At 33.7% G+C, this 27,499-nt stretch overlaps 1 protein-coding gene across 4 annotated transcripts in view; it reads right to left on the minus strand.

Annotated features, from left to right (window-relative positions):
* Positions 1–549: 549 nt before the first annotated feature.
* The window catches only part of Bche (butyrylcholinesterase), a 69,055-nt gene continuing 42,105 nt past the window's right edge, over positions 550–27,499 (minus strand). For all 4 annotated transcript variants that reach the window (XM_028867195.2, XM_028867196.2, XM_037206661.1 and 1 more), the window contains 2 exons: positions 9,971–10,137; positions 550–2,209 (listed from right to left, as the gene is read on the minus strand). In XM_028867195.2, coding sequence (XP_028723028.1) covers positions 2,085–2,209; positions 9,971–10,137 — 292 coding nt within the window. In that variant the 3' untranslated portion in view covers positions 550–2,084. The remainder of the gene's footprint in view (positions 2,210–9,970; positions 10,138–27,499) is intronic.

A 27,499-nucleotide genomic window follows, 5' to 3' on the forward strand; every position in this document is an offset into this window, starting at 1 on the left:
TCATGCTGACAAGGGATGGGTTTGTAATGTCTAATTTTGGTGTTATTTTGACGGTTGCTGGAGTCAAACTGATTTGCAAGCTTCAGGACATTCCTATGAGTGATTTTCTAAATCAGGGAATTTGAAACTGGAAGATCCATCCTAAATGTATGATGCACCTTATGGTAGTAGCTCAGATGAAAGGACATGGAAGAAGGAAATTTTGCATTTTACCTGAGTGGCCTAATTCTTGAAGGTAAGTTCATCTATCCTGTTGATGTGACATCCCTTCCCTAATATTAGAACCTACTTCTTTGGGATTTCAAAGTAGATTCAGGGCCAGAAGCTCTGTAGGATTTCTCCAGGCTTCCAGCTCCTGAGTGGGAATGCTAAGACTTCCAGCCTTGTGTATTGAACAACATCTATATTCTAGGCCTCTCTAGTGTGAGGCAGCCATTATTGAACTACTAATATATAACCCCTAAGTCACTCAAATAAATTCCTAATATATGTATTCATTTTATCTCCCCCTTTAAAGAACCCTAATACATATTTGTATGCATTTTTAGATCTGATGATGGAATTCTCTTTATTCTTTGGCAGTATAGAAGGATTGTAAACAATGCTTTACATTCAGTACATTTAGGTAAATCCACTTTCATTCTACATATTATCCTTTGCAAACAAGTTTATAAAGAGGACTGGTGCCATTGAGCACAGTATAGACAACCAGGCTATGAAATTTCACTAACTATTGATTTTGTTGTCTTCTTCAGCAATGTGTAGATTGTCCTACTTATTAGGCATTAGGATAATTGTGTCACTTAATAATTATCCAAGACATTATCAGATTGACAAGAATTTAATTACTTCACTTTTTAAATTATCCCATCTTTATAATCTTCAGCATACTATTTTTCAAAAATTAGAATATATAACAAGGATATTTTTTAAAGAAATGAGACTTACTGCTTTAGTCTGTATAAATCAAAATTTGAACACTAACCCACTAAAAATTACACTTTGCAATATATAAATAATTGATCAAAATAATGTTCTAAACTGCCTGGATTAGCTACACTTATTCTTTTATAATCGAAGACTTACTAATTATTTGTCATATTTTGAGACATGAACCAAAATATTCACCTAAATAACATGACAGCTATATGACTTTATTTAATGCTATAGTAACAATTCTTCATGTATTAATCCTAGAGAGGACTGATGTGATTCGGAGTTTAGATTCACTTACATTTATTTCATGAGTAATTTTAAAAAATTATTTGTGTCACTTGTAAATCTGTTAAAGGTACAACATCCAAGAATTGCTATACACTGATTTCTGCTGTCCACCCCACACCACAGTGTGGAGCCAAAGGATTCTCTTTTAGGAGTCCCGTGTTTTCTTTGGCTGTGGATTTCTTGGATGGGGCCTGCTTCATATGAAAAGTCATATTCAGGAAATGATGCCTGAAACATGTTTTCTTATGCATGATAGCAAGTTGGTTTGATTTTCAACAGTACATAAAATTCCAAGTTTGTGCTAGTCATATCTTATTTCACTGTAACCTTTCCCAGATACCATGGCTCTTATTTTTATATTCTCCCTTGGCTCTCTATATATTAATAGCCAAATTTTAGTTGTTTTACTATTTCATATTAACACTAGATTTGTAAATAAATTATAGGAAAAACTAATATAAATGATAACATCAGTGTTTCAAAATCTGATTCCATTTTTTAAGATACTTTTATATATGTGATTCTGATAATACAGGAGTGAATAAAAACAGGGTATGTACCTTTTAGGTAAAAACAGTAATATTATTCAGGAAGGTAAGATCAAAGTAGCATATTGTATTAATATAGATCTAATTAATTCTCAAAGTTTATATTCTGAAAATTAATAAAACAACTTCTAGTGACTCAGCTCTGAAACATTAAGTAAAATACTGAGTGAAAGATGTGAGGAATCAATATTCTCCTCTGGCATTTCTCCTTTGGTTGTATAATAGCATTCTTGGTATATGCGAAGAGAGCTACTGGTATTTTTGCTTTCATCTACAGGAAAATGGACATTCTATAAAGGGTGAATCTATTAATTAGAGACCCATACAACTCTCTTTCTTGCTAGTGTAATCGTTAAATTGATTTCTCCAGTCCATCATGTAATTGCTCCAACGATGCAATCCTGCTTTCCACTCTTGTTCTGTTTCATCAATATTTCCTGTAAAACATGGAACACATTGCATTAATCTAAAGTTTAATCTCTGTTTATATTACTTGAAAAATTATTCTAATTATAGATGACATTTTCTGCAAGTGTGCAACATAGCAAGGCTTTATTTTTCATTATGTATTGTCAACTACTATAACTGCGGGAAAAGCTTCTAATAAACTTTTATACAGTATATTAAATAATGCAACTAAAATGTGTATAAAGTGGAAATATAAATTGTATTGTGTCGATTTATATTGTATGTTCTTTCATTATTTTCTCAGAAGACATGCAGATATTACTTCTATTAATGAATACTTTAAGCATCACAAAAACTTCATAATACAAAATTTACCCACACACAGACACTAGGGTATTATCTTCAGATGAAGTAACTATATATGTAAATATTTACTGATATATAAAGATAATTTTGTAATTATCATTCCATAGAGATTTTTACATTCATTAAAATACATTTTCATTCCATATGATGCTCAGTTGTTTACACTGTTGACCAGGAGAAGGCAACTTATTATTTCCTTTGTAAAACAGAAAGATAACTAAGAAGATATGGACCTTGAAGTAGTTTGTGAGTCATATGTAGTTTCATCTGATGATTATACCATGAACCATTTTTCCACATGTATATATTTATTTGTGTGAAAGAAAAAAAGTAACTTTAAAAACATAGTGTCTAAGAGGATACACTAAAGCATTTAGAAAAGTGAAGAAGAAAGTAGAAGATTGGTATTAAATTTATAGTAAAATATTGATAAATATTAAATATTGAGGTAGAATTTTCTTCAGTATATAAGGATGTATCTATGGATATCTTCCATTTGTTAGAATTCTAACTTACAGAGAGAATTATAAGTAATAATAAAATTTCTTCATTTTCTTGTTACAGTGACAATACTTCATGATTTACATGTTGTGATATGAAAGAGCATCATATTATATTATGGAATGATTACCTTTTATGAAGAGGTACAAGTCTATTGAAGAGCCATCCCTAGAATTATGTGTAAAGAGTATTTTTATGTATCTCCTCTACTGATGCCCTATAGTGTTCACTATATAGAAATGTTTTTAGGAAAATAAAATTGCTTCATTTGTGACATGAAGCACGTTATAACAAAGAGTGTTCATCCATCGTCTTCAGTTTGTTAGTTTCAATAATATATGTCAAATAAAGAAACACTGAAAAGTGTAAAACCTATACAAATATGCAACATAAATTAAAGAAAAAATGTTATAGATATGAATAACGACCAGAGAAGTAATCATGGCCAAGCACTATGCTGAAATTCATTAAGAATAAGATAAAATTATCAATATCCATAAAATTAACAGTTCTCATGATTTTTCCCAGAAAAGATAATATTGAAATATATGAAATAAAATTATTTTATAATTATCAATCATATTAAGAGGAAAGATTGAGTGCAGAATTTTAGGCATCTGTATACTATTTCTTGAATTAAAAAATACCAGTCAGAGACAAACTTAACATTAAATATTTTCATACTAGAGAAAAGTGTATTTGGAATACTTTTAAAAAACAGAAATGAAATATGTTAACGTCCAAATAAAATGAAAATAGCAAAGCTAGCATGTTCTTGATAGGAACAGGCAAACAAAAGTAGCACTGCCTGGGGAATGAAATGACTGTGGGGATGTATGTCATAATGCAAAGCAGGAGAGCCTTGCATGCAGCGAAAGCTAATACATCCAGGAATCAACAACCAAGACCTGTCAGACCTCCACTTGAAATTACTAAGCAGCTGTGCTTAAGATAGAATTTAAATTCCTTAGCATGGTGCACAGGACACTTCGTCCCGGGTCCTTGGTTTCTGGCTCCCCTCTCCAGAATGCCTTCCTATTAAGATTCAGTGCAGGTGTCTTCTCTTAATAGCTTTCCACGATCCTGGATCGTGTCTCTGCCAATTCACTGTGAGTGAGCATGCATCATTCTTATGAAGGCTTCACGGATAGCTCAGTCCCTTCCTAGGGCTAGGGAACAGAGCATATACTCTATAAACAGTTATCACATTAATGGATGAAAATGAAAAGAAGGGAAATCATATTTCTATGCAGTAGCTGGTTATACTACCCAAAATAGTGCAAGAGTTTTTTAAATGCAAACCATATAGGGATAGCAATTTCCTTGATTCTACCAGTTATTTAGAAATTATTTATCTCTTTCCAACACTTAATATTTTGTGGATAATTGATGACATTTTTTTGTTTTGAATATAAGTATTTTATGTACTTGGTATTAACCAATATCTTAAAATCCTCTTTCTTTTAGAAAATTATTTTTAGTTTTTTAAGTTATTATATAATTACACTGTTTCATCATTCCCTTTGCTTCCTCCAAACACTCCCAAATGCCTCTCTTTCCTAGTTTTAAAATTCATGGCCCCTTTTGTTCACTAGTATTAAATACATGTATTTGTATCCTGCTAGTTGCCACCCAGCTACCCACCAAATAAAGCATCCTATGTTGTTTTCAGCAATAATGGTAATTGATATTCTGAAAGAGTGTTACATTGGTCTTATTCATACCAATATATAATTTTACAACATATTGATATCTTCAAATGGATAGAAAAGATTTTAAACTAAACAAAACAGAAAATTTTTTAAATTTTTATAAAAAGCCAATGGTTTATAAATACAATTGAATCTAATGAAGTTAAAACTTCTTATGCAATAACAAATAACCGATAATTCTGTCTTTATTTTACAGATAATAACTGCCTAATGCTACCATGCCAATGCGCAGAACACTTGAATATTTGTAATAGAATTTCCATAAGTGAATTCAACTTAAGTGATAGTTTTGACCTGAGTATTTCCTAAAAGCAGAAAAGTTCTTCATAAATAAGTTAGCAATTTCCATCTGATTTTTTTTAAAGTATATTAATGGAACATAAATATAATTTGACTTTACATATATGAATAAGCTTAATTGTTTATGCATCTTGATACATAACCTATCAATTTGCCACCTAGTACTAAGACACGTAGATTAAATGTATTTATTTTATTTATTTTGGTTATGTGCATTGTTTGTTGGTCTTTGTGGGGTTTTGAGCATGGGAGTGGAGTGCGAGTCGTGAATAGAAGCCCGCTTCCAGTCTCCTGGAGCTGGAGTTCCAGGCCATTGTGAATTGCCCAACATGAGTGCTGGGAACCGCACAGGGTCCTCTGCACGGACAGCACACTCTCTTAACTGCAGGGCCCTCTCCAGCCCTTAAACTTAATTTTCGTATAATTTGGTTCTATGAGTGATTTGGCTACTTTGAAATTGCTTCAAATGACACGAACTATTTTTCTAGCCATAAAACAGGAATGGCTTGCTTTATTTGTGTGTGTTTAGGTCTGTGGATGGGTTGGAGAATAAAAACAATTTTGCTTGTTTATTTGATGTTTCATCGTGGTGGGGAGGGAAAAACTGATGTGGACTATCATGGGAGGCTGTACAGAAATTAACTTTTTCAATTCACTTTTTAGTATCATTGCTTCTTTCCATATTTGTGTCTTACCTGAAAATAAGAGGTTCTCTTTTCTATGAAGCTGATCACTATTCTTTGTTTTAGGAAGAAAAAAGGTGAGCCCATTTCAAGAAAAACTGAAATTCTTTTGTATAGACAGAGGGAAGGAGGGTATTTTAGGTCCCTTGGGATACAGTACAACAGTACACCTAATACAATTGAAACGTATATCTGGTATTCCTGAGGATAAAAATCAAAGCTTAGGTCACCATAACTTTTGTGAGGATTTTGTTCCTAGCTCATAAGTGACAGCCTCATTATTGTTTCCTTACACCTCCAGGAATTGGGAAGCTATCTCAGGTTTTTATTTTATTTTATTATTTTATTCTCAGTTTATTTTATATTATTTAATAAGAACACTCACTAATGCCACAGATGAAGGCCCCACTCTCTCAATCGCATCTCAAAGTTGTAGATGTGTTAGGTATGTTTTCTAGGTTAAATAGATATATAGAATATGACATTTAAAATGTTTTGTTAATTTCAAGTTTTTCATGACAATGAGACACATCTGCTCCTTGCAGCATCAATTTACTTCAGAGAAGATAATAGGCATTGAAGAAATTCCTCATGGAGTTTGCTTTTATTGTGGCAAGGTTAGACACTGGGCAAAGACACTGTTCTTGCCTTTGACTATAGACAATGTACTGTGCAGACTGGACATGCAGACACATAGGACAAAGACTGTTGAACTTTGCCAAAACAAGGCAGGACAGTCTTTCAATTTCCCTGCCTCACAGAAGAGCCTGTAAAATATTCTGCAGGACACAGAGAAAAGCAACTGAAAATTTTGCAAATACCAGGCAGGACAGTCCTTCAATTTTCCTGCTTCAATGAGAAGTCTGCTTGATACACTAGGCCTGTAGGCTGAAGATGGATACCCCAAGGTTGTAGAAGGAACTTTGGGTGACTGTCCAGACAGTCAGATATCTCTGTCATTTCTAAAGTTTTGGCAGTTGTTTGCAATGCACTTTTTGTTTACTCAAATAATATTATCCTTCTGGAGTCTTTGATGGAATTGAAGAAGACTAGGTAGTTGTAGTTGAAGTTTTCCTTGCTTATGACAGAGTGAATTAAGTATAAAACTTTAGATTCATTAAGATAGGATAGACAATGGAGTATTTTTTAAAATTTGCCAAACACAAATAAACTAGACTTCATTATATTGTGACTGTAATTTTTACTTCATAATTTTTCTTATCATGTAGATTCTTATTATGTTAAAGTTAAAACCTTTTTTTTGTTGTTGTTTAGACAAAAAGGGGGAGATACTGGAGAATATTGTTTTAAGGTGTGTTACTTTTTTTTAATGTTGCATTTCTTTAGTTCAGTGAAGCTGTGTTACTGTGCCTGTCTAAAACACCTGATGGTCTAATAAAGAGCTGAACGGCCAATAGTGAGGCAGGTGAGAGAAATAGGCAGGGCTTGCAGGCAGAGAGGATAAATAGAAGGAGAAATCTGGGAGGAAAGAAGATGTAGTCAGAGAAGGAGGAAGACTCCAGGGACCAGCCACTTAGCTACACAGCAAGCCACACAATAAGAGTAAGATTTACAGAAGTAAGAGAATGAGAAAAGCCCAGAGGCAAAAGATAGACGGGATAATTTCAAGTTAAGAGAAGCTGGCAAGAAACGAGCCAAACTAAGGCCGGGCATTCATAAGTAATAATAAGCCTCTGTGTGTCATTTATTTGGGATTTGAGGGGCAGCCTCCCCCCAAAGATTAAAAAAGAAACAACATAATATATTGTTTTCTATTAAATTTTATGTTACAGTTATAATGAAAGAGCATTTCTATTACTTTTGAGGATGAGTGAATTACTTCTGTCTCCTTTTAAAAATAAGTACGAGGTACTATATTATAATATTCTCAGAGAAAATATGAATGTGAAAATATTTGGCACAAACACTGAACATTTTATTTCTTGCAGATTCAGGCCATAATGGCCAGGCATGGACTGAAGTATAATCTAAAAGTGAAGTGCTAGAATTTATGTGTTTAAACAAGTCTTAGGAATCATTGAATTTGAGAACATTTATTGCTGTAATGTAAACGATGGCTGAAGTGGTGCTTAGAAAGCTTATTGCTTTTCTAAGTGAAGTGGAGTAAGCATTTCTTGTTTCAAGAAAGGCAGTCAGTAGCAATTCTCTGATATTTTCTTTTGTTTATAGATCTATCTTTGGAAAAAAACTTCATCCCAACTCTTATAATATTTGAAACATTAAAGATAAAAACATTCACATTTTAATACCCGAAAATGTAAGGTATAGCTTGAATATATTTTTACATTTGTAATTTTCCTGACATTACCTATTTATAAATCTCAAAGACTATAACCTAAAACTTGTTTAAATAAGACAATATTAAATCAATACATTGTCCCCAGAAAGATAAAATTTATTTGTATTAAACTTTAAAATATGTATGTAGATATATTATTAATTTCTCTCTCTTTCTCTCTCTCTATTTCTGTCTTTCTCTCTGTCTCTGTTTCGTGTGTGTGTGTGTGTGTGTGTGTGTGCTTGTGCGTGAACTGGAATATCTATGGCTGATAATTTAGGTATGAGTAGAAGTAGTTCATAAATTGATGTGGGAGTGTCTTCCTTAATCCCTCAATCACTTCCATCTTATGTATGTATATGTATACATAAACATATACATATATATGTATACATATATGTACACATATGTAACTCAGAATCTCTCATTGAAGTACAAGCTTGTCATTTTAGATAGGCTGGACAGTTAGAAAATCCCCCATCCTGGATCTACTTGTCTCTGTCTCCATTGCCCAGTGGAGAACTGGGAGCTACCACATTCAGCTTTTCAGACCCCCGAGCTTTGCCTTCCCTTGTTTCATAGTCTGTTTGTTTTATTTCAAGTTAACTATATATATATATATATATATATATATATATATATATATTATTTTTTGAGGGGTGATGGGGGTTTAAAGTTAGTACTGAGAATCCAGACTCAGGTCTCCATGCTTATGGCAGTGAGTACTTTTCCCAACGAGTCATCTCCCGAGCCTCTTAAAAAATATATTCAATTTGAAGACATTTGGATGGATATTCAGAATACAATAGAAATTTAATATTTAAATATAAAATTATATTTCAAGATGCTCTAAAACTAACCCAAAGCAAATTAGGATGTTCTACAAATTTTTGCTTAAGTTATAGAGATGCCTGCTACTTTTAGACACAGACACAGTTGAGCCAAACTGAAGTTTTGTGAGAGGAAAGTTTTTCATGTAGAGATTTTTGCATCCTACTTTCAAAATTGCTGGTATTTCAACCATGGCACATCAATAAATAAATTATCATAGATTCCTTGTGTTTGAACAATACCTCTGTTGCTTTGTAAGAAGCACACCATTTACATTCACCTCCTCACTCTCTCATTACTTTTCTTCAAAGTAGACCCCAATCCTCTTGTTTAAGCTGATCTCTTGTAGAGCTTAGAATGTGTGGTTTGTGGTATGTTCAATGGGATCTGTTTGGGTTTCTTGGCAAATTAAGTGAGTTAGCTCATTGTTAGTGACACCCACAGAACACAAGGACAGCACTGTTGCTCTGCCAAGGGACACAGAGACTCATCTCTGGATATATATTATGTCACAGAACATTTAGTCAGACTCAGAGCACAGATATATCATTAACCTCTTTCAAACAGATGAAAGACATAATTAGAAGTTTGGTAATCAATGTCTGATGATCAAAGAGCATATTAAACATCCTAACAACGTCTTTGAGATGCTTATTCTTTTTAAACTAACCCAAATTCTCTGAAAAAAAAATCAGCATTATTAATTTTTTTTATATCTAACACAGACTTGATAATGAGCTTTATAGAAATGGCCTGCTATATGATGGCTAGTTAAAATCACTTACTGTTTTTATTAATAAAAAGTTTCCTCTATTGTAATGTAAATAAAACATTTAAATTATGAACAAATACTACATGATTATTAAAGTAACATTAAGTTATGATTCCATACATTTTCAAGTTTGATCATAAATATAAATTACTTTTCATCCAAGTCTACAATTTCTTTTTCTCTCTATTTAGAAAACTATCACTTAAATCACATTTTACATTTGAGCTAGGATCAAGTAAAGACTATCTCAGGATTCAATAATCCATTTTTCCCTAATTTTGCACAACCCACAATCTATTAAGAAAGCAAATGGAAAAAGCACATACCTGTCATTTCCAAGACTTTAGGAAAAAATAGTTTCCAAAATTGGCATTGAGGAGCACGGAGCTTAGAGTTTATTCTTGGCTTCTCTATGTTCAAGGTTAGATATTTTTGTTCCGTACTTGTGAAGACAGGCCACATTGTGCTATTGCTCTGGGTTCCATTGGGATCTCTAGATATTCAAAAAGACATTATAGATTTTATGAAATCATTGTTGGATAAAAATATTTTTCTCTGAAATTGATAATCAATTTCAAACAATAACTAAAAAAAATCTGTGGCCATATTTTCATGATGGCAAGAATAATTGAACTGGGCTTTAAGATTTCAAGCATGAATGAACATCATTTTTAATTTCTTCAACCACATTATTAATGAAATCTATAGGAACTTAAATTCAGTGCATGCATTTATGTGTAACACAGAAAAATATTTTAATTTTTGCAAAATGTTTCTTTTTTACAACATAATATTTTTATTGATTAGTTAGGAACTTCATACAATGCACCCAGATCAAATTCACTTCCCATTCCTCTCAGGTCTACTCCCCAACACTTATGGACCACCCAAAATAAAAAAAAAAAAATACACCAAATCCAATTTGTGTTGGCAAAATAATTCTTGATTCTCACTTAAACACACTCAAAAAAGACAATGTTACTTTTATCCTGTTATCTGTACCTGTCTCAGACTTAAGCTTTTATAGTCAGATTAACAGCACTGTCCTAATCTGTATTGCCTCAAGGATATTCTGCTAATTCTTATCAATACTCCTTGTATTTGGTACTATGCATGTCCTCATTATGCAATGATCTTACTCTCCTAGGAAAGCGGCTTGCCTCATTTTAAAAGCCTCTTATTTCTCCTTTGTTTTACTCTTTAAGAATTCTCTATAAGAGCCAAGACAATGTGTCAGCATGTAAAGACACCTTCCCCCAAATCTGATTACCTTAGTTTGATCCCTGGGACCAACATAGTTTAAGCAGAGAATTGATTCCTGAAAGCTCGTCTTTGACTTACACATTGATTAGGCATGGAACACAAACACATACATGTACATATGAACGCATGCATTCATGAACACATGCTCACACAAAAACACTAAATAAATAAGTAAATTTGTAATAAACATTTCAATAATTCCAACTTGAGTCCAGATCAAAGTTAAAGAACATGGTATAAGTACATTTCTTAATATTTTCAATTATTCTATTAATATTATATTAATAGTAATTAATACATATTTTATTAATATTCAGTAGGAGTTAGAACTATTCTCTTTAGAACCCATCTGTGTTTCTGTAAAAATATTAGTGAATAAGAACATCTATGGAAGTAAAAAGCCAGTGTTGAAAGCTATTCTAAAACTAGATCTAATAAGGAGAAGAATAATCAAACTTGAAAGGAAATCATCCAAGGAATGAGATTTAGGGTAAATTAAGGAGAGGAAATAATGAGGGGAAAATAACCTAAGCCAGAAATATATGTAGGAAACCCAGAGAGGGTATAGAGTTAGTATAGAAGTGAACATTGAATCTGTTATTTAGTCCAAAAAAAAGGAGGAGGAAGAAGGAGGAGGAGGAGGAGGAGGAGGAAGAGGAGGACGAGGAGGGGGAGGGGGAGGGGGAGGACAATGTCTTCAAAGATAAGAGCCAAGAAGCTAGTTTAGAGTTAGGACATTAGTGTTGTTATATTTGTACATGGCAACCTTAGAAAACAGGGAGTTTTCACTTGTAGAAATTAACTGTTCTTCAAGGGATGTGTGGACTCTTTTTGATGTGGTAATTAGAATACTATGTAAGCCTATGTAGTACATGTATTTCTATAATAAAGAGAGGATTGAAGTGACAGAAATAAGAAATCCGTTTAATAAGAAATTCAATAAGAAACTTTCTTTTAGTTTTATTTTCCTTATGCAAAATTACAGAAGAAAATTTCTAGTTGAACTTCTACAAACAGTACAAAAGACTTAGCATTCATTTAGGATCTGTAGATGGTCATTCCATAGAATTTTTTTTATGTTTCTACTCTTTTTTTAAAGTTTTATAATTTAATTTAATTTTATATATCAGCCATGGATTCCCTTGTTCTCCCCTCTCCCGCCCCCCTTCCCCCCAGCCCACTCCCTATTCCCACCTCCTCCAGGGCAAAGACTCCCCTGGAGATTGAGTTCAACCTGGTAGATTCAGTCCAGGCAGGTCCAGTCCCCTCCTCCCAGGCTGAGACAAGTGTCCCTGCATAAGCCCCAGGTTCCAAACAGCCAACTCATGCACTGAGGGCAGGTCCCGGTCCCACTGCCTGAATACCTCCCAAACAGATCAAGCTAATCAACTGTCTCACTTATCCAGAGGGCCTGATCCAGTTGGGGGCTCCTCAGCTATTGGTTCATAGTTCATGTGTTTCCATTCGTTTGGCTATTTGTCTCTGTGCTTTTTCCAAAGAAATTTGCAAGCAAAGTTAGGGAATACAAAACTTTGAGATTGAGAGGAAACACTGAAATGAAGAAAGTTTGGAAGAAAAGCTGGTGTTCATCCAAAGTAGTTATCTAGAGGCACATTGTGCCAAGAGCTTGTATTAAATAAGCACCATGAATGCACATTTCATCCCAGGCACAGGCATACTCAAGCATGAATTTAGGAGCTTTAGCAAGAAATAACTTCCCGATGGACTAGTTGATTTTATGTTGAAATTGGATGATTTAGAAAGGATTATTAATAACCAGAGTTATTTAAGCTAAACCAATATCATTCTAGAATTGAAACCTCCAGCTTGAGGGTATCATTTGAAGGAGGTCAAGAGGAAAATGTGGCCTGATCACAGATGGCACACAGCTTGGGAGAATCATGGAGTCCTTTACCTTTTTCTAAAAGCTGTAGAAACCAACAGGTCCAGCTGCTGGAGGCTGGCTGTTAAATGAGAGGAACCACTCGTGCGATTCTGAATGGCAATTTTGTGTTACTAAACTGTTCACTTTCCCTCTAAGTCCTCTCTAATTAACTTATGGCAATGTGTTAACTGCACACCCATTCCTGGTTTATGCAATTGGCGGCTGACTTTTTCTTGTGTTCGAAAGCAGGACACTTATGGCACCATCAGTGTTCATTAGCAAAAACTTGTCCTTTGAAATGACTTACGATGTCCCATGTTATAACTTGGAGGTAATAAATTTCCCTTGCCTATGTATGCAGAAATGGTTTTCAAAAACATGATTGAAGCAGCTATTCAAGCAATAGAACTTTTTATGCTGTAATTTGAAGAAATCTCCCAAGAATTGAAACTTGAAAAGAGATATAATTCTCTTCCTGTCTGCATCAATTAAAAACTTGTGAAATGCAGTGTATTTCCCAGACATACGATTCTGAAACAGGATGTAATTCAGATCTCACTTATGAAATGCTTTTCAACATCTTGAGTCTGCTACTTCTATAAAACATTTTCTGCCTTTGTCACGAAATAAAGAATTGAAAGTGAGTATAGCATAAAACATTTCAAGAAGCGGGAGGCTATCCTTTATTTTTATTGCCAGGTCTTTTTCATTTTGAGATATACAAAATGTTCTAAAGCTCATTTATTATAATCTCTCTATTATGTAGGTGTGAAAGGTTATGAGACATAGCCCATTTAACCACCCAAAGAGGTTATTTTTTAATCCTTTTGTACATAAAGATACCCTGCCTGTTATAATTATATGGGTAGATATTTCATAACTTCTTTATGAAATACATTAAGAAAAAACATGTATTAATTTAGGGTATCTTGGTAAAAAAGAGTGGGCAATTAGTTTTACCTTGCAGCTTTCTTACAAAATACAGTCCTAATCTTTTGTATGTTAACAGAAGAATTACAATATATAACTTATGGTGTATGGAAATGGACCTCAGCGAAGTGCTTGTTGCACAGACACAATACTGTCCATGAAAAGCCAGTTGTGGCAGCTCTTCTGTAACTTCCAGTGCTAAAAGACAGGAGACAGGAGCCTGGAGCTTGCTGTCCAGAAAGTCTAGCTGAATCAGCTAACTTCAGGTTCAGTAAGAGATCTGTGCCAAAATAATGTGGAAAGTGACAGCAGAAGATAATTAACCCACGTGAGTGTGTGTATGCACACACACATACACACATGCATGTGCATCCACAAACACATACACATACATCATACACACACAAAAACTTCAGAATACTACTTAAGAACATATTTAAAATTATATTAAGTAGCTAAATTTTAGTGGAAATACTGGAATGTGCATTAAGATCTAGTAAAATGTAATCATGGTCATTATTATGAGTTGAGGAGCCACTTGAAATATTTAGTTAGATAGTTGGTTAAATATTTGGAAGACAGAAATACCGTGAATAATGTCTTAAATATTCAAATATTTATGCATTCATATTTCAAAGATATAAATAAGTACAGTTCTATGTTAAGAACTAGAGGGTCTATTAGAGAGTTTGAATCCGATCAATCATTCATTCAGTTAATTCACTAATTCTAATCATTCACTATGTCAAATATTACTTTAATCATTGGATATTGAACAGACAAAATAAGAATTTTGACATATCTATTCTATAAGAAATTGAGGCAATGAGATAATAATAAAAGTGCATGGTATATTAGATATGACTATAAATGGAGACTGAAAAGTAGGAAAAGAGGAATGAGTCTCAGTTTTGGAATAGTAGAAGATAATGTAAAATAAATAGTGAGCTATTTATTCTAGGATTAAACTAATATAGATGTATAAATCTGTTCATATTAAGGAGGTTTCATGTAATTCTTTGATACATTTATACACTGCATACATAACCATTTCTTCAAATACTTATCATTTATATAGTTAAAATTCTTCTAGCTACTTGAAATACACAGTCCATAACTTTATTATAGTTAACTTACATTTTTGAATTCTCACACTATATCTGATACTTTGTACCATAAGAAATTATCATCATATCCATGTGATAGTTTTGGTTCAAAAGGAGACTCTAAATGGGACTAGCTATACTGATAATTGGAGACTTGGGATTATTTGGATCTGTGAAAAAGACCCGTCATTCATTTAGAAAGCTGAGACTTCCACTCATTGTGACAGCCTGATTATTATGGAAGGGAATGGCCTCTGCCACATGAATAATGAAACCATCAACAATGCATATAACAGTAAAAGGAACGTAACAGTATGGTCAACAAGCTTAAGTAAGGTTCCTAGGTTGTTAGTATCCCTTGTCCAGATTTGCATGATTTATGAGGGAAAAAATGCATCTCTGACGAAAATTTGGCCTGTTGGCATGTCTGCATGGATTGTATTGATTGTCTTACTGATGTGGGAGGACCTAGCCTGAAAGTGGGCAGCATCATTATCTAGCTGGGCCCTGGACAGTATGAGAATAGGCAAAAGGAGTTGGATACTAAGCATGCATGCATTTTTCTCTCGATATTTTTAACCTGGGCGTGATGGTACCGGCTGTGTCAGGCTTCTACCACTGTCACTTCCCTTGAATGGGAAGCTCAAATGAACACTTTATTCCCTGAGTTGCTTTTTGTTAGAACATTTTGTCACAACAACTGAAATTAAACTAACATGTTTAGACATGGAATCAATATACATTCTCATTTATAGAAGAATGGATAAAAAATAATTAATATATTATATGTATATATATGCAAAGTAATGTTATTTTACCATTAAAATAAAGACAGATATGCTACAAATTGTCAAAAATGGAGGGAGATGGAAGATTTGATATTAAGTAAAATAACTCAGACACAGGAAGATAAGTGTGTTATATTCTCTCTTGCTTGGGCATTCTAAAATATTGTGATATGAGCATAGAGTTACCATCATTAAGGGCTGGGATGAGTTGTAGAATATCAGTAGAGGAAGGTTAGAGAATAAGAATGTGGAAGAGCAAGTGTGAGCACTAAGCCTCGCTGCTCTACAGTAAGGCAAGGCAACTATTGCTCTCATACTACAGATGGTACTGACCTATAAGAAAGGGTTTCCAGGATTCCACATACACTATAATGCTAAGGAAATACCATGTTGAATTCTGTAACTGATTGTGCACGTGTATTGAGCTATCACACTCCTCTTATTACCTTTAAGTTTAAAAGTCGGAATGAAAGTGTCCGTTATTTAATCATTATTTTATGCATTTTTCAAATTATTATATATTCCACAAAATGCATAACTCAAATGATAATAAATTTAAAAATATAAAATAGAAGCAAGGATTTACAAGCTATGGTCACTTGTTCATGAGTTAATTCCACACTAAATTTAAGATCCAAATGGAGATGGTATGTAGGTAGTTAAATTTTAGTGATTTATCTAAATTTATTGACAGAACCTTTACATCCCAAATGATTCACACTCTATTTAATATAGCTTTTTCCTAGAAGCACCGAAGATGTGATTCAATGTGTTAATTTGAATAAGGACACTGTGTTTAGAAATGCAAATTTTGCAGTTTGCACAGTATCTGTTTTCTTCAGGTCATTATTCAAGCTCTTCCATCTCACATCCTCAGGGAGTCCTTCCCTAATAATCACATGGGAGCAGTCACCTTTATCATTTCATATTGTTTTATCCCATGCTCCCCCTCCTTCCATCATCTGCTGCTCTCCGCTTTCACCCCTGCACTGCACTGTCTCTCCCTTTAAGTCTTTTTTCTCCCTCCCTGTCTTCCTGTTTCTCTTTTTTTTTCTCCTCAAAGCCTAAGACCCATGCAAGGCATCATTTGATTTTCTTATTTCCAGAATGAAGCTATGCCTGAATCATATGAAGGGAGGTTACTTATGAATAAAAAGCACCACAACAGTTATTTTTTAATTAACCTCTTTTAACAGTTAAAATGTGAATGTTCTCACATGAAAACTACAAGCAGAAGTGTAAATTCCCAAGATGATAATTTCTCCACCTTTAGAAAGGTTCCGGTTCAAATAACCAAGAATTCTGTTTCAAAAAACGGAGGCTTCAGATAATACTAAAATATGCCTCAGGTCCTCATTATTTTCCCATGATAATTTCAGACTTAAATAAAAATAATCAATAACAGAATATAAAGTATGTGTAAACTCTCACCTTTACAAAGTGATATACCGAATTTAGTGCCATCAAGGAATAATTAGAGTCTAATTGAGCAAAGTGAGCGTGAGAAAATAAGGCATTCATTTCTCAACTAGCATAGTTGCCAGCTAATGAAAATTTTCACACATTGTTTCTGTTATTTTGACATATTTAGATAATGAACAGGCAAAACAATTTTCACATAGTAAACAAACTCATGTTCTGTCTTTACACACATGGGAAAAATAAACACATGGCATAATCTGTTGCAGGAGGAGAGACCCCAATCCTGTTAACTTTGTAGAGTTGGACCTGAGTAAAGAAAAAAAATAAAGGAGGAAAGACTTATTTGATTTCATGGTTTTAGAGGGTTCACGTTATGACCAACTGGCTCCATTGCTTTGAGACTGTGCAGTGGTAGAACATCACTGTGTTGGAACCAGGCAGAGTACGTGATGCTGGGTATCTTGAATCAAAAAAGAGTATGGACCAATTGCAAGGTATAATCAACCAGAACATATCAACTGGACTATTTCTCAAGTGCATCTTCTTAGTATTTCTTCGTTTCATTCACTTTCCACAAATGCAGTTACTTGTCAAGTTATGAATGGATTAATTGACAGATGAAGCCAGAATCCTCCTGATCCAATCCCAACCTGAGAGCCCATCAGTAGACAAAACTGTAACTTTATGGAGACATTTCTAGTTTAAATAGAAAAGGATAAACCGCAGAAAAGAAGTAAAAATGGGATTTTCTCTAAGACCATCTACTGTGCTTCAATTTGCATAAACAAAACTCCTTAGGTTTAATTTGGTCATCAAGTACACTTTAAATTCTTCTAGAAGAATTTTTTTCTTACTGTGATATATTTATAAATTTGACCAAGATTTATTATTGATTTCATATAATTAATTGTTCTAAAATCATTCCAATACTTACAATCTGTCAAAAATGGCTTTTCTCAATTTAATGAATTATTACATTTATTCTAAATAATGCTAAACTAAAAAATGTTTAACACTACTAAATCTTTTTAGCACACGTATAAAATTAACCCATGAATGAATCATTTATGAAATAACCCATTTTAAAACTTAATATTAAAGCATCTAGAATGATTCAAATATTTTTTAAATTTTTGTACATACACATGTATAACAAGAATTAGCTTGTTCATACTTCACGGCAACATACTGTAAACCAAATGTCAAAAGTCTGAAGCATGGAAAGATGCAGTGGCCGATACACTGCCCTTCTAGAGCCCACAACCCGGTTCATATTCATTTACCTGATCTTTCTCCCAATTTTACAAGTGTGCTAAAAATATTTAGTAGTGTTAAACATTTTTTAGTTTAGCATTATTTAGGAAAAATGTGATAATTCATTAAAATGAGAAAAGCCATAAGGAGGAGCACTGGTTTTTCTCCAGTACAAGGAAGTCAGTTTCATCACTGAGAATTTGGCCTACACCGCCTAGCACTATTCCATGGACAGATGGAATCCGACACATGAGTTTAAGAGGTGGAAAAGAAAATCTTCAGTGTATAGTAAATAAAAAACACGATTACACACTATCTTAAACATTTATGAATGTTCCTATTCTGAATTTGAGTATTAGACACATAAAATATAAAATATTGTGTGAAATTTAATTAAAAATTTAACAACAGATTAATGAAGTACAATGTTACAATGGCCTTTAAAATCAACAAGAATTATGTTTTGAGTTTCAGAGCAAATCACATCTTACTTATTTGTGTATGCTCAGTGCCCATCACATGCCTAGGCATACAATATCAATCTCCCAAAGGCTTTTTGCCATGAGAACTGAGAAAATCAGTTGCAAAACTTTGGCTATATTTTTAGTACATTCAGCATCATTCATAAAACATGAAATATTTTTAGAAAATGGAAATGAAAACCTCTTTATTGTTGGTGTTTGAGGAATGTGTTAGAAATGTTACTGTTCTAAAATTAATTAAAAATAATGTGCAGTCTTCAAATAATGTATTGATATCTGCAATATTTATGTGATACAATACATTGTGTCCTACGTCATATGTGTGTTTTGATCCACTCTTTTAAACAAATCTTAATGGCACTTATTTGCTTATTTATTCATTTATGTATTGGTGTGTCTGCCACAGTGTGTGGATATCAGAGGGTAGCTTATTGGAGTCATGTATTTCCTTCCACCGCTTTGATTCAGGGATTAAACTCATTCTAGTAAATTTGTCTTCAGGTGCCTTTCTTGTCTAAGCCACATCTTGAGTTCTTAACCTTGTTTTTAAATGGAAACTTTAATTCAGTTTTCCAGTGCCCAGTTACATCCACCATGTTGGCTCGCTATATTTTAGAAATATTTTATGGAAATATTTCCTTCTTGGTGTAAGAACGGCAAGATGATTAGTAATAAAACAATAACTAGATTGCATAATAATGCACTGGTTCATGGGAATTTTGGCAAGTGAAAAACTGGCAGAATAAATTATAGTTCATAGAAATATGTACATCAAGCTCTGTTATTGGCAACATAGATTATAATTAATGGAATTATCAATCAACACTGAGCTCATTTTAATTATCTTTGCCTTTACATATCCTGGTATGTCTACTACAAATTTTGGGAATGAGAGAGATAATTATTGAAAAACAATTACCTAAATTCATTACTCTGTTAGTTTCTTTCTTAGTTAAACATTACATGTTTTTCTAGTCAACAACCTCATTTCTCAAAAGAAAATAATTGTAATGTAAAACTTACCAACTTGTAATTCTGAAATTCACTAACAGTTACCTTTGGTGTTTAAAAATATTATGAGTAGAACTCACATTTATATTATTTATAAAATTTTGTTATTGGGTCCTGTAAGATGGCACAGCAGTTAAGTTTTATCTTCAGAACTCATATGGTAGGAGGACAGTTCCTGCTCCCTAGCTTATCCTCTGACCTACTTATGAATGGTGTGAAACAGATATGCATGCACGCACACACACATTAATAAAACAATAAATAAATGTGATGAGATTGTTTTAAATTACTGGTTTATTATTTCTAAAAATGTTTTTAATTTCAAAGAGGAGTTAGAGAGTATTGACTTTTAAAAACAAGAGAAAGAAATGGAGGGAAAACAAGTGGGGAAGGAAGAAAAGGAAGATCCAGAAAGTTCGAATTATATGTCTATAATTATATATATATATATATAGAGAGAGAGAGAGAGAGAACCATTGTAATCCAGGTAAATAATCTGATCAAAACCCAAGGTTCATCAATGTGCCAAACTTTCTAAGAAAGTGAAATGAGAAAAACTCTTTCCAATGAGTTTAGTAAAAGAGAACAGATTTCATTAAATTAAATGGGTCCTAGAAAGAATGTATCTTTAGCTGTATATTGCCTTCGAGTTTGAGGGTAATTAATAGCTACAGTTACAGAAGACATGCAAAATATTAAATGAAGTTTTATTGCTGACCATAAGCAAACAATTATGTATTCACCCTTCAAGAGCACAATGTTGATCAACTTCTCTATGAAGCACTTTACATGACTATAGTCATGTTTGTTTTTGTTCTAGAACCTACCAGTAAAACCTTCCCTGAATTTTTGGTTAGTGTTGTTTAAATCATCTTAGTTAAGAAAAGTTATTTCTTTCAAAAAGTAAAACACATTTCCTTTTTTAGTTCAAGCTAAAAATCTACCCAAAACTCTGACCTTCCCCAAGTACTATTTTCATTGTAAATATATAACTGGAAATCATATGCCCACTTTAAAGTACACTTTTCTATATTTTGTGAGAATATATAAACCTTAATTAACATTGAAAGACATTTGCTATATAATTCACTGTTGGAAATGTTCAGCTATAACTAAGTAGTGTACTGAAAACAAGTTGATTTCTATGGCTTCTTGGTACTCATGTAGATACTGGGATGCATTCAACATTGTGAGCTGCTCATCCACTGGAAGGACAGAGGGTTGGCTGCCAGACCCAGATCTCTGAGATCTTTCCTGTACTGTTGCTATGATGGTTACACACAGCCCTTGGTCTGGAAATTATTGTTTTTTGCTCTTTCTGCCACAGTGATTTGACAGAAGGGTTTGTTTTATTAGCTAGGGAGTTAAAAAGGAGTATCAGGCAGTTTAGCCCCCCCCCCAGCTCTCCAGATAAATGAATTGGGTTGAATACTAGATCAGTTGGAAGATAAGCAAAATCCTTCTTTCCTTTCTTCTCTCCTTCCATCTTTGCATCCCTCCCCCTTTCCTTCTTTCTTTCCCTTCCCTTCCTTTCCCTCTCCTCCCATCCTCTCTCCTTCCCTTCCCTTCCCTTCCCTTCCCTTCCCTTCCCTTCCCTTCCCTTCCCTTCCCTTCCCTTCCCTTCCCTTCCCTTCCCTTCCCTTCCCTCCCCTCCCTCCCCTCCCCTCCCCTCCCTCCCCTCCCCTTCCCTTCCCTTCCCTTCCAATTTCTCTCCAACATTCATGTTCTCCTTCACTAATTCCTTCCCTTTTCATTAACTTGGCAAGTGCATCCAGATTTATTAGCTAGTTTGGTGTCCACCAAAGTTTTTCAGTGACAGCAAAGCAAATGTCACTATTTGAATGCACTCATATACCTCCAAAAGAACTCCAGCCCAGTGATCTGCAACGTTCTAATGCCCTTTCACTTAATAGAACAGAGCACTAATTAAATTAAAGGGGCAACTTTGCATGAAATTTAGATAAGAAAACAAGGGCCAGCTTGAAACCGGCTCCTCTTCAGAGTCTGCTGAGTTCTTTCAGCTCTGTTCCCCGTGTCTATTTGTTCTAGTCTGTGCCATAAAAGTGATCGCAGTGTCAGGAACAAGCTGAGGAAATGCCAAGAAAATGTCCTGGTAACTTTGATCTAGAGTTGGGAGATCTCCATGCTAAAGGGATGCTGGAACAGTCAGAAGTGTTTTGGGAAACTGAATGTTCCCAAGAGAGACCCAAACCAAATTATGCTTTAAATGGTAATTTGGGCATGCTGTATCATTTATTTTGAAACAACAAAAAAAGTTTTTGTTTTCTTTTCTTCTCTTTTCTTTCTTCTTTCCTTCCCTCCCCCTCCCTCCCTCCCTCCCTCCTTCCCTCCCTCCTCTCTTCTTCCTTCCTTCCTTCCTTCCTTCCTTCCTTCCTTCCTTCCTTCCTTCCTTCCTTCCTTCCTTCCTTATTTTCTTCCTTTACCTTGAGTGTGTGTGTGTGTGTGTGTGTGTGTGTGTGTGTGTGTGTTTGTGTGTTGCCTATGTGTATGGTGTGTGCATTTTAATTAGTAAGAGGTCATTATATTTGTCTCAACATTTCTAGCTGTAAATGGAGCAAAAGCAGCTATTACATTTTGTTTGCTCTTGTGTCCTAGAACAGTTAATGCTTAATAGAAGTCTGTTTCACACAAGTTTTACTGACCAGAGTACTTGTGTAAGCAAATAAGCCATGAGATTTATTGTTTTGAACAGAACCTCAAAGTCATTGGATTATACTCCCAGATTTCCTCAGATCCTATAGTTCTTTGTGTATGGTTGAGGCTCAAAGACTTCTTATCCACTTTGACATGTCCATTAATTTCATCCTTGTTCAGCTCACATTTGTGCAGTCATATTGGTGAGACTTTATGGATGTAGCTTCTTACATTACTAGGAAACACAATCTCACAGCAAAATCCCTAAATCTCTGCCCCTTCCTCTGCAATGTCCCCTGAACCCTTGCTGTCAGAGTATTTTGTAGATGTATCCATGGGGAATGGGCTTCACAACTCTTACTTTTGATTGGTTGTGGTTTTATGTAAAGGTCTTCATTTGTTGCAAAGAGAAGTTTCCTCGATAAGGGTGAAGACTACATTTGTATTGTGTACAAGGACAAAAGTTTATAGACTGTTGTTAGGAATTATGCTGGTGTAGTAAATCTGTGGCTATAGACTCTTCTCTAATAACCATGAATTGCACTGAGAAGTTATCTAGGTTTCCAGTACCAGGCATAATTTCCCTCTTGTTGAGAGTGTCCTAAGTTCACTTAGAGAGCTACTGGTAACCACCAGTTTATGCATGCCAGTATAGCACCCTTGGTGTCTTCATGGCATCCTGGTTATTGATGTGGTTCATAGGCACCAATTCCAGTTTTAGAGAGTTTACTGTATGCATTCTTTATAGAACACCATGTCATTTTTTGATTATTTTTCTATTCTACTGATAATTAACATATTAAGTAATGGTAATTAGTTTACCAAAAATTAGTTTGTATCATATCTTATAAAATTTTGACATCCCATTTTAAATTTAGATTAGCATATATACTAAATATTTCAAAAATCAAAAGGTGTGGTGTTTAGATTATTTAACTCTTTCTGACTATAACTTTTTATTTTCTCTTTTTATGAGTTGAATATTATTTTTGCTCAAAAATAAGTGTTAAACCTTTTCAACACATTTGGTGTTTCCCTGAATTAAGATGGCTATATATACTACCCAATGTTTTATTATCTTTGCAATATCATCATAAATGTTTCTAGCTTTAGTTAGCTCACTGTCCATAATGAGATGTATGTCAGTTGACAGAATGGCTCTAACCATTGCCAAATGCCTTCATTGTGTGTTTATACACATATATAATTTTATGCATTGAAGGTTTGTAGTTTGTTAGTGTTTTTTGTATTTTTTCCTAACAGCAAGTGATAAATATATAATATAATTAAGTTCAAACTCCTTCACTATCTCTCTTCCTTGGGCCCTGAAAAATATGTCCAATTTGTCATTAATGACGTAATTGTTACAGATCTACATCCCCAACCCCTATACAAGCATCACAAACAACTGTCTTACATTTAAAAAAGCTACTCCGTTGTAAGCAATAATCACATGCCTAATAAGAGAACACTGAAAAGATTTCATCTTTGCTACTTACTTTGGCTACAGCTTTCTGACTGCTCAAATGAAACATGAGAAGATGAACACACTGGACTTGTTTCCTCACAGATGCTAAATACAGCTCAGACAGCCCCTCCCAGGGTCTTTAGAGGCTGTGTTCAATTGATCTCTGAGTAACTTGCTAATTCAAGTTGCCTAATAAAGTCTACCTCATATGTTTATTGTGAAATAAAATTACCACAGTACTTTTTTTTTTTAGTTTGAGACAAATATATCATAGAAATAACTACAAGTATAACTCTTTTGTAAAAGTATTATTTGGTAACTTACTGATTTAAAGACAGTGTATCTTAAAAACCAGTCATGAATCTTATGCAAAATTATATGGGGAAATGTCAAAGGAAAAAATCTATTTGTAATTAAATTTTTTATTGTTTTATGATTAAGGCTATATAAATATTGTTGCATCCAGGCAATCTCGAACATATTCTAAACAGAATGATGAGACATGAATAAAACATGAGTCATAAAATATAAATAGAGTATTTTTTTCATTGGAAATCTTAAATTACCTTTTATTCTAAGGAGTGGAAGAGTTTATGATATTGGAGACAGAGCTTTAGAAAATGAATTTCTCCTAACAGCATATGCATCCATTGTTTAAGTTTTATTCTAATTAAATAAGAGCTAGTATTTTCCATCTTAAAGAATTATGTATTTTATGTTTATGAATATTTTACTCACATGTTATGTGTGTGACGTGCTCATGAAAGCCAGAAGAAGGTATTGGCCCCTATGGACCTGGAGTTAGAGATGATTGTGAGTCACTGTGTGAGTGCTAGGAACTGACCTTGGGTCCTCTGCAAGAGCAACCAGTGCTCCAAACAACCTAGCCATTTCCCCAAGCCCTTGTGGGTCACTTTATGATACCATAGCTTAGATGCAATTTTTAACTGAGTTGAAGCAGTATTTATTTCAAGTTATATTTATTGCATATATTTTTAAATTTAACTAAATTATCTATTAAATCAATAGTTTTATTTATAAAATAAGAGATATTAATGGTTTTAGAGCAGTTACAAAGAAGAAATGTATTTGTATTTTATTTGCCAAATATTTAGAGCTGTATATGAACTTCCAAATATTTAATAAATGTGCATTATAATGATGAACATAAAGATGTGGGAGACCACAACAGTTTAAATGACCATGACTAATCATCCATAACATCTACATACATGGTAACAATTGCTTGCAGACATTCATTCATATACCCATATCTTCACGCATCCTTAGTGATACCAATATACATTTTCAGAATAAACATGTGATGTCAACTTTATAGGGAAACAGACAAGAGTTTAGTATACTTGGCAAACGTTGTAATCATGGCTTTTAAAATGAAGTGTTTCTTTGTCTAATTTCATGCTATTCCTGCTTTTTCCGATGGAGTATAATACAATATCAGTAAAAATGGAGAAAGAAATGAGAGCAAGAAACGCATACATAAATGTGTGCTTAGATCTTCTATACCTAGTGTGAATGATTTCAAAACTACTGGGATTAAAAGTTATCAAAATACAAGTATTGCTATGTTAAAAGTTTATTGAGTTATATACATCATTTTGGCTACATTTTGTGAAGCTCATTTCTCCAAATATGCCTCTACTATTAAATCCTCACATTTTTTTCTGTTCCTTGTACAGGAATCCACATGGTAGATTTTAATTAAAATATTAAATATAAATAAATGCTCCTTTTTACTGCTTCCATTGTTTTATACCATGTTGTTAATCACTTTGGGTTGTGTAATTAGAAACCTATTTTGGCTATATTTCGACTTCTTATGAAGATGACCATTATTCTAAAGCTATTTCTGTACTTCTGTACAAACAACAAACAAACAAAAACCAAAAAGAAATAACAATCTAATTCAATAGGTAAGCAAACTAGGGATCTACTACTTTTGTTACTACAACACCTAATTCTCAGACTTTGTCAGGGTCTGACTGAAAAGACTATGCCCAAATAAGGTAAGTTCCCCTGACATCTTGTCCAAAATTGATGAAGTGATTTCTGCATTTTGCTCCCTTACTGAATGTATGAAAACCTACTGCGCACTCTGCTAGCTGAGTTCTTTGAATCTCTTCTCGTGCTGTTTTACCAAATTGCTGAACTGTTCTCCTTGCAAACCAACCCTGTACACGTGATTTTGCTACTGAATAATCTCAATGGAGAAGGACATATGAGTGAGAAAGAAGTGGCAACCAACAGCCACACGGCAATTTCTGATGGACTTAGTTCCAGAATTTTGTATTTATTCACTTACTCTTGTGATAGATACTGAGGAGTAAACCAATTGCAGGTATTTAAAACTGTGTATGATTAACTGGAGATTTCAAGGAACACAAATGTTATTCAAAATCACTGTCACATATTCTGTTCCAGTGTGTTCCACAAATAAGACCTTGGTGTTTAAGTGTTGTAATGAACAGTCATATCACAATTATTTCTTTTCTTATATATCCACTCTCTTGAAAAGCTTATCATGTTTGGTTTTAATTATCCTTTAGTGGAAATTCACATGACTCCACAGTATTTCATATATTTCATATGAAACATTTTGATAGGCTCTAGTCACGAACTTATAACTATTACATTCAGCTGTTTTCCTCCACACTATTATATATAATATTAATATATATATATATATATACACTATATACTCTTACTATTCTGATTACTACGAAACATATGCTATGACCTTCAATGTTATCTATGCATGCACCCCCTTCTTCATGTCATTTTGTCACCTGGTTGTGAGGGATCAGAATCACAGGCTTTGCAACAAGACTGTTGTTAAAGTTGAACTTACATGACTGATTCACCTTCTCAGCACCTACATATTTTAATTTTCACTTAGTGATATAAGGGGCTAAGATGACAGAAATATGATGAACAAAGGGACAAAATGTCCCAAACAATGTCATATAGAAATTTATTAGTCAGGGAAAATAATTTGAACTTTATTATACACAAAATGAAATGTCACAGGAAAATTATTACATAGGAAGTGGTAAGATTTGGCTTACATTAGAAAATATCACTCCTATAACCATGAGGAGGCTAACCGACTGAGTGGCAAGAATGAGAAAAGAGAGGGTGACTGATATTGCTGTATATCAGACAAAATTCTAGGCTGCCTTAAATCAGGCATGTGACTGTGAACAGAGTGAGGTCTAGATTATTTTGCTATGCATTTTGGAGGCAGACCTGATAACATTTGCTGATATATTATAGGAAAAGATTAAAACACAGCAAATATTTGGTTTTAAGCTACTAGTAAGTGAGACATTTACAAAGCAATGAATAAATTTATGAGTTTACCTATGATGTTTTATGACATGGATATAAAGAAGATTATTTAAGAGAGAACACTATAAATGAGGCTGGGAAAGATCTGAAAAGGAAGCTCTGAGAAGAGTGAGGAAATCAGAATCCGCCCAATTCTTTATTATATTTCAACAATCACCCTTTGACTACTTATTATAGACACAAGAATTTTATAAGAACTATTAGACCTATGGACAAGATAGA

This window comes from Peromyscus leucopus, chromosome 6 (assembly GCF_004664715.2).
Source record: "Peromyscus leucopus breed LL Stock chromosome 6, UCI_PerLeu_2.1, whole genome shotgun sequence".
NCBI lineage: Eukaryota > Metazoa > Chordata > Mammalia > Rodentia > Cricetidae > Peromyscus > Peromyscus leucopus.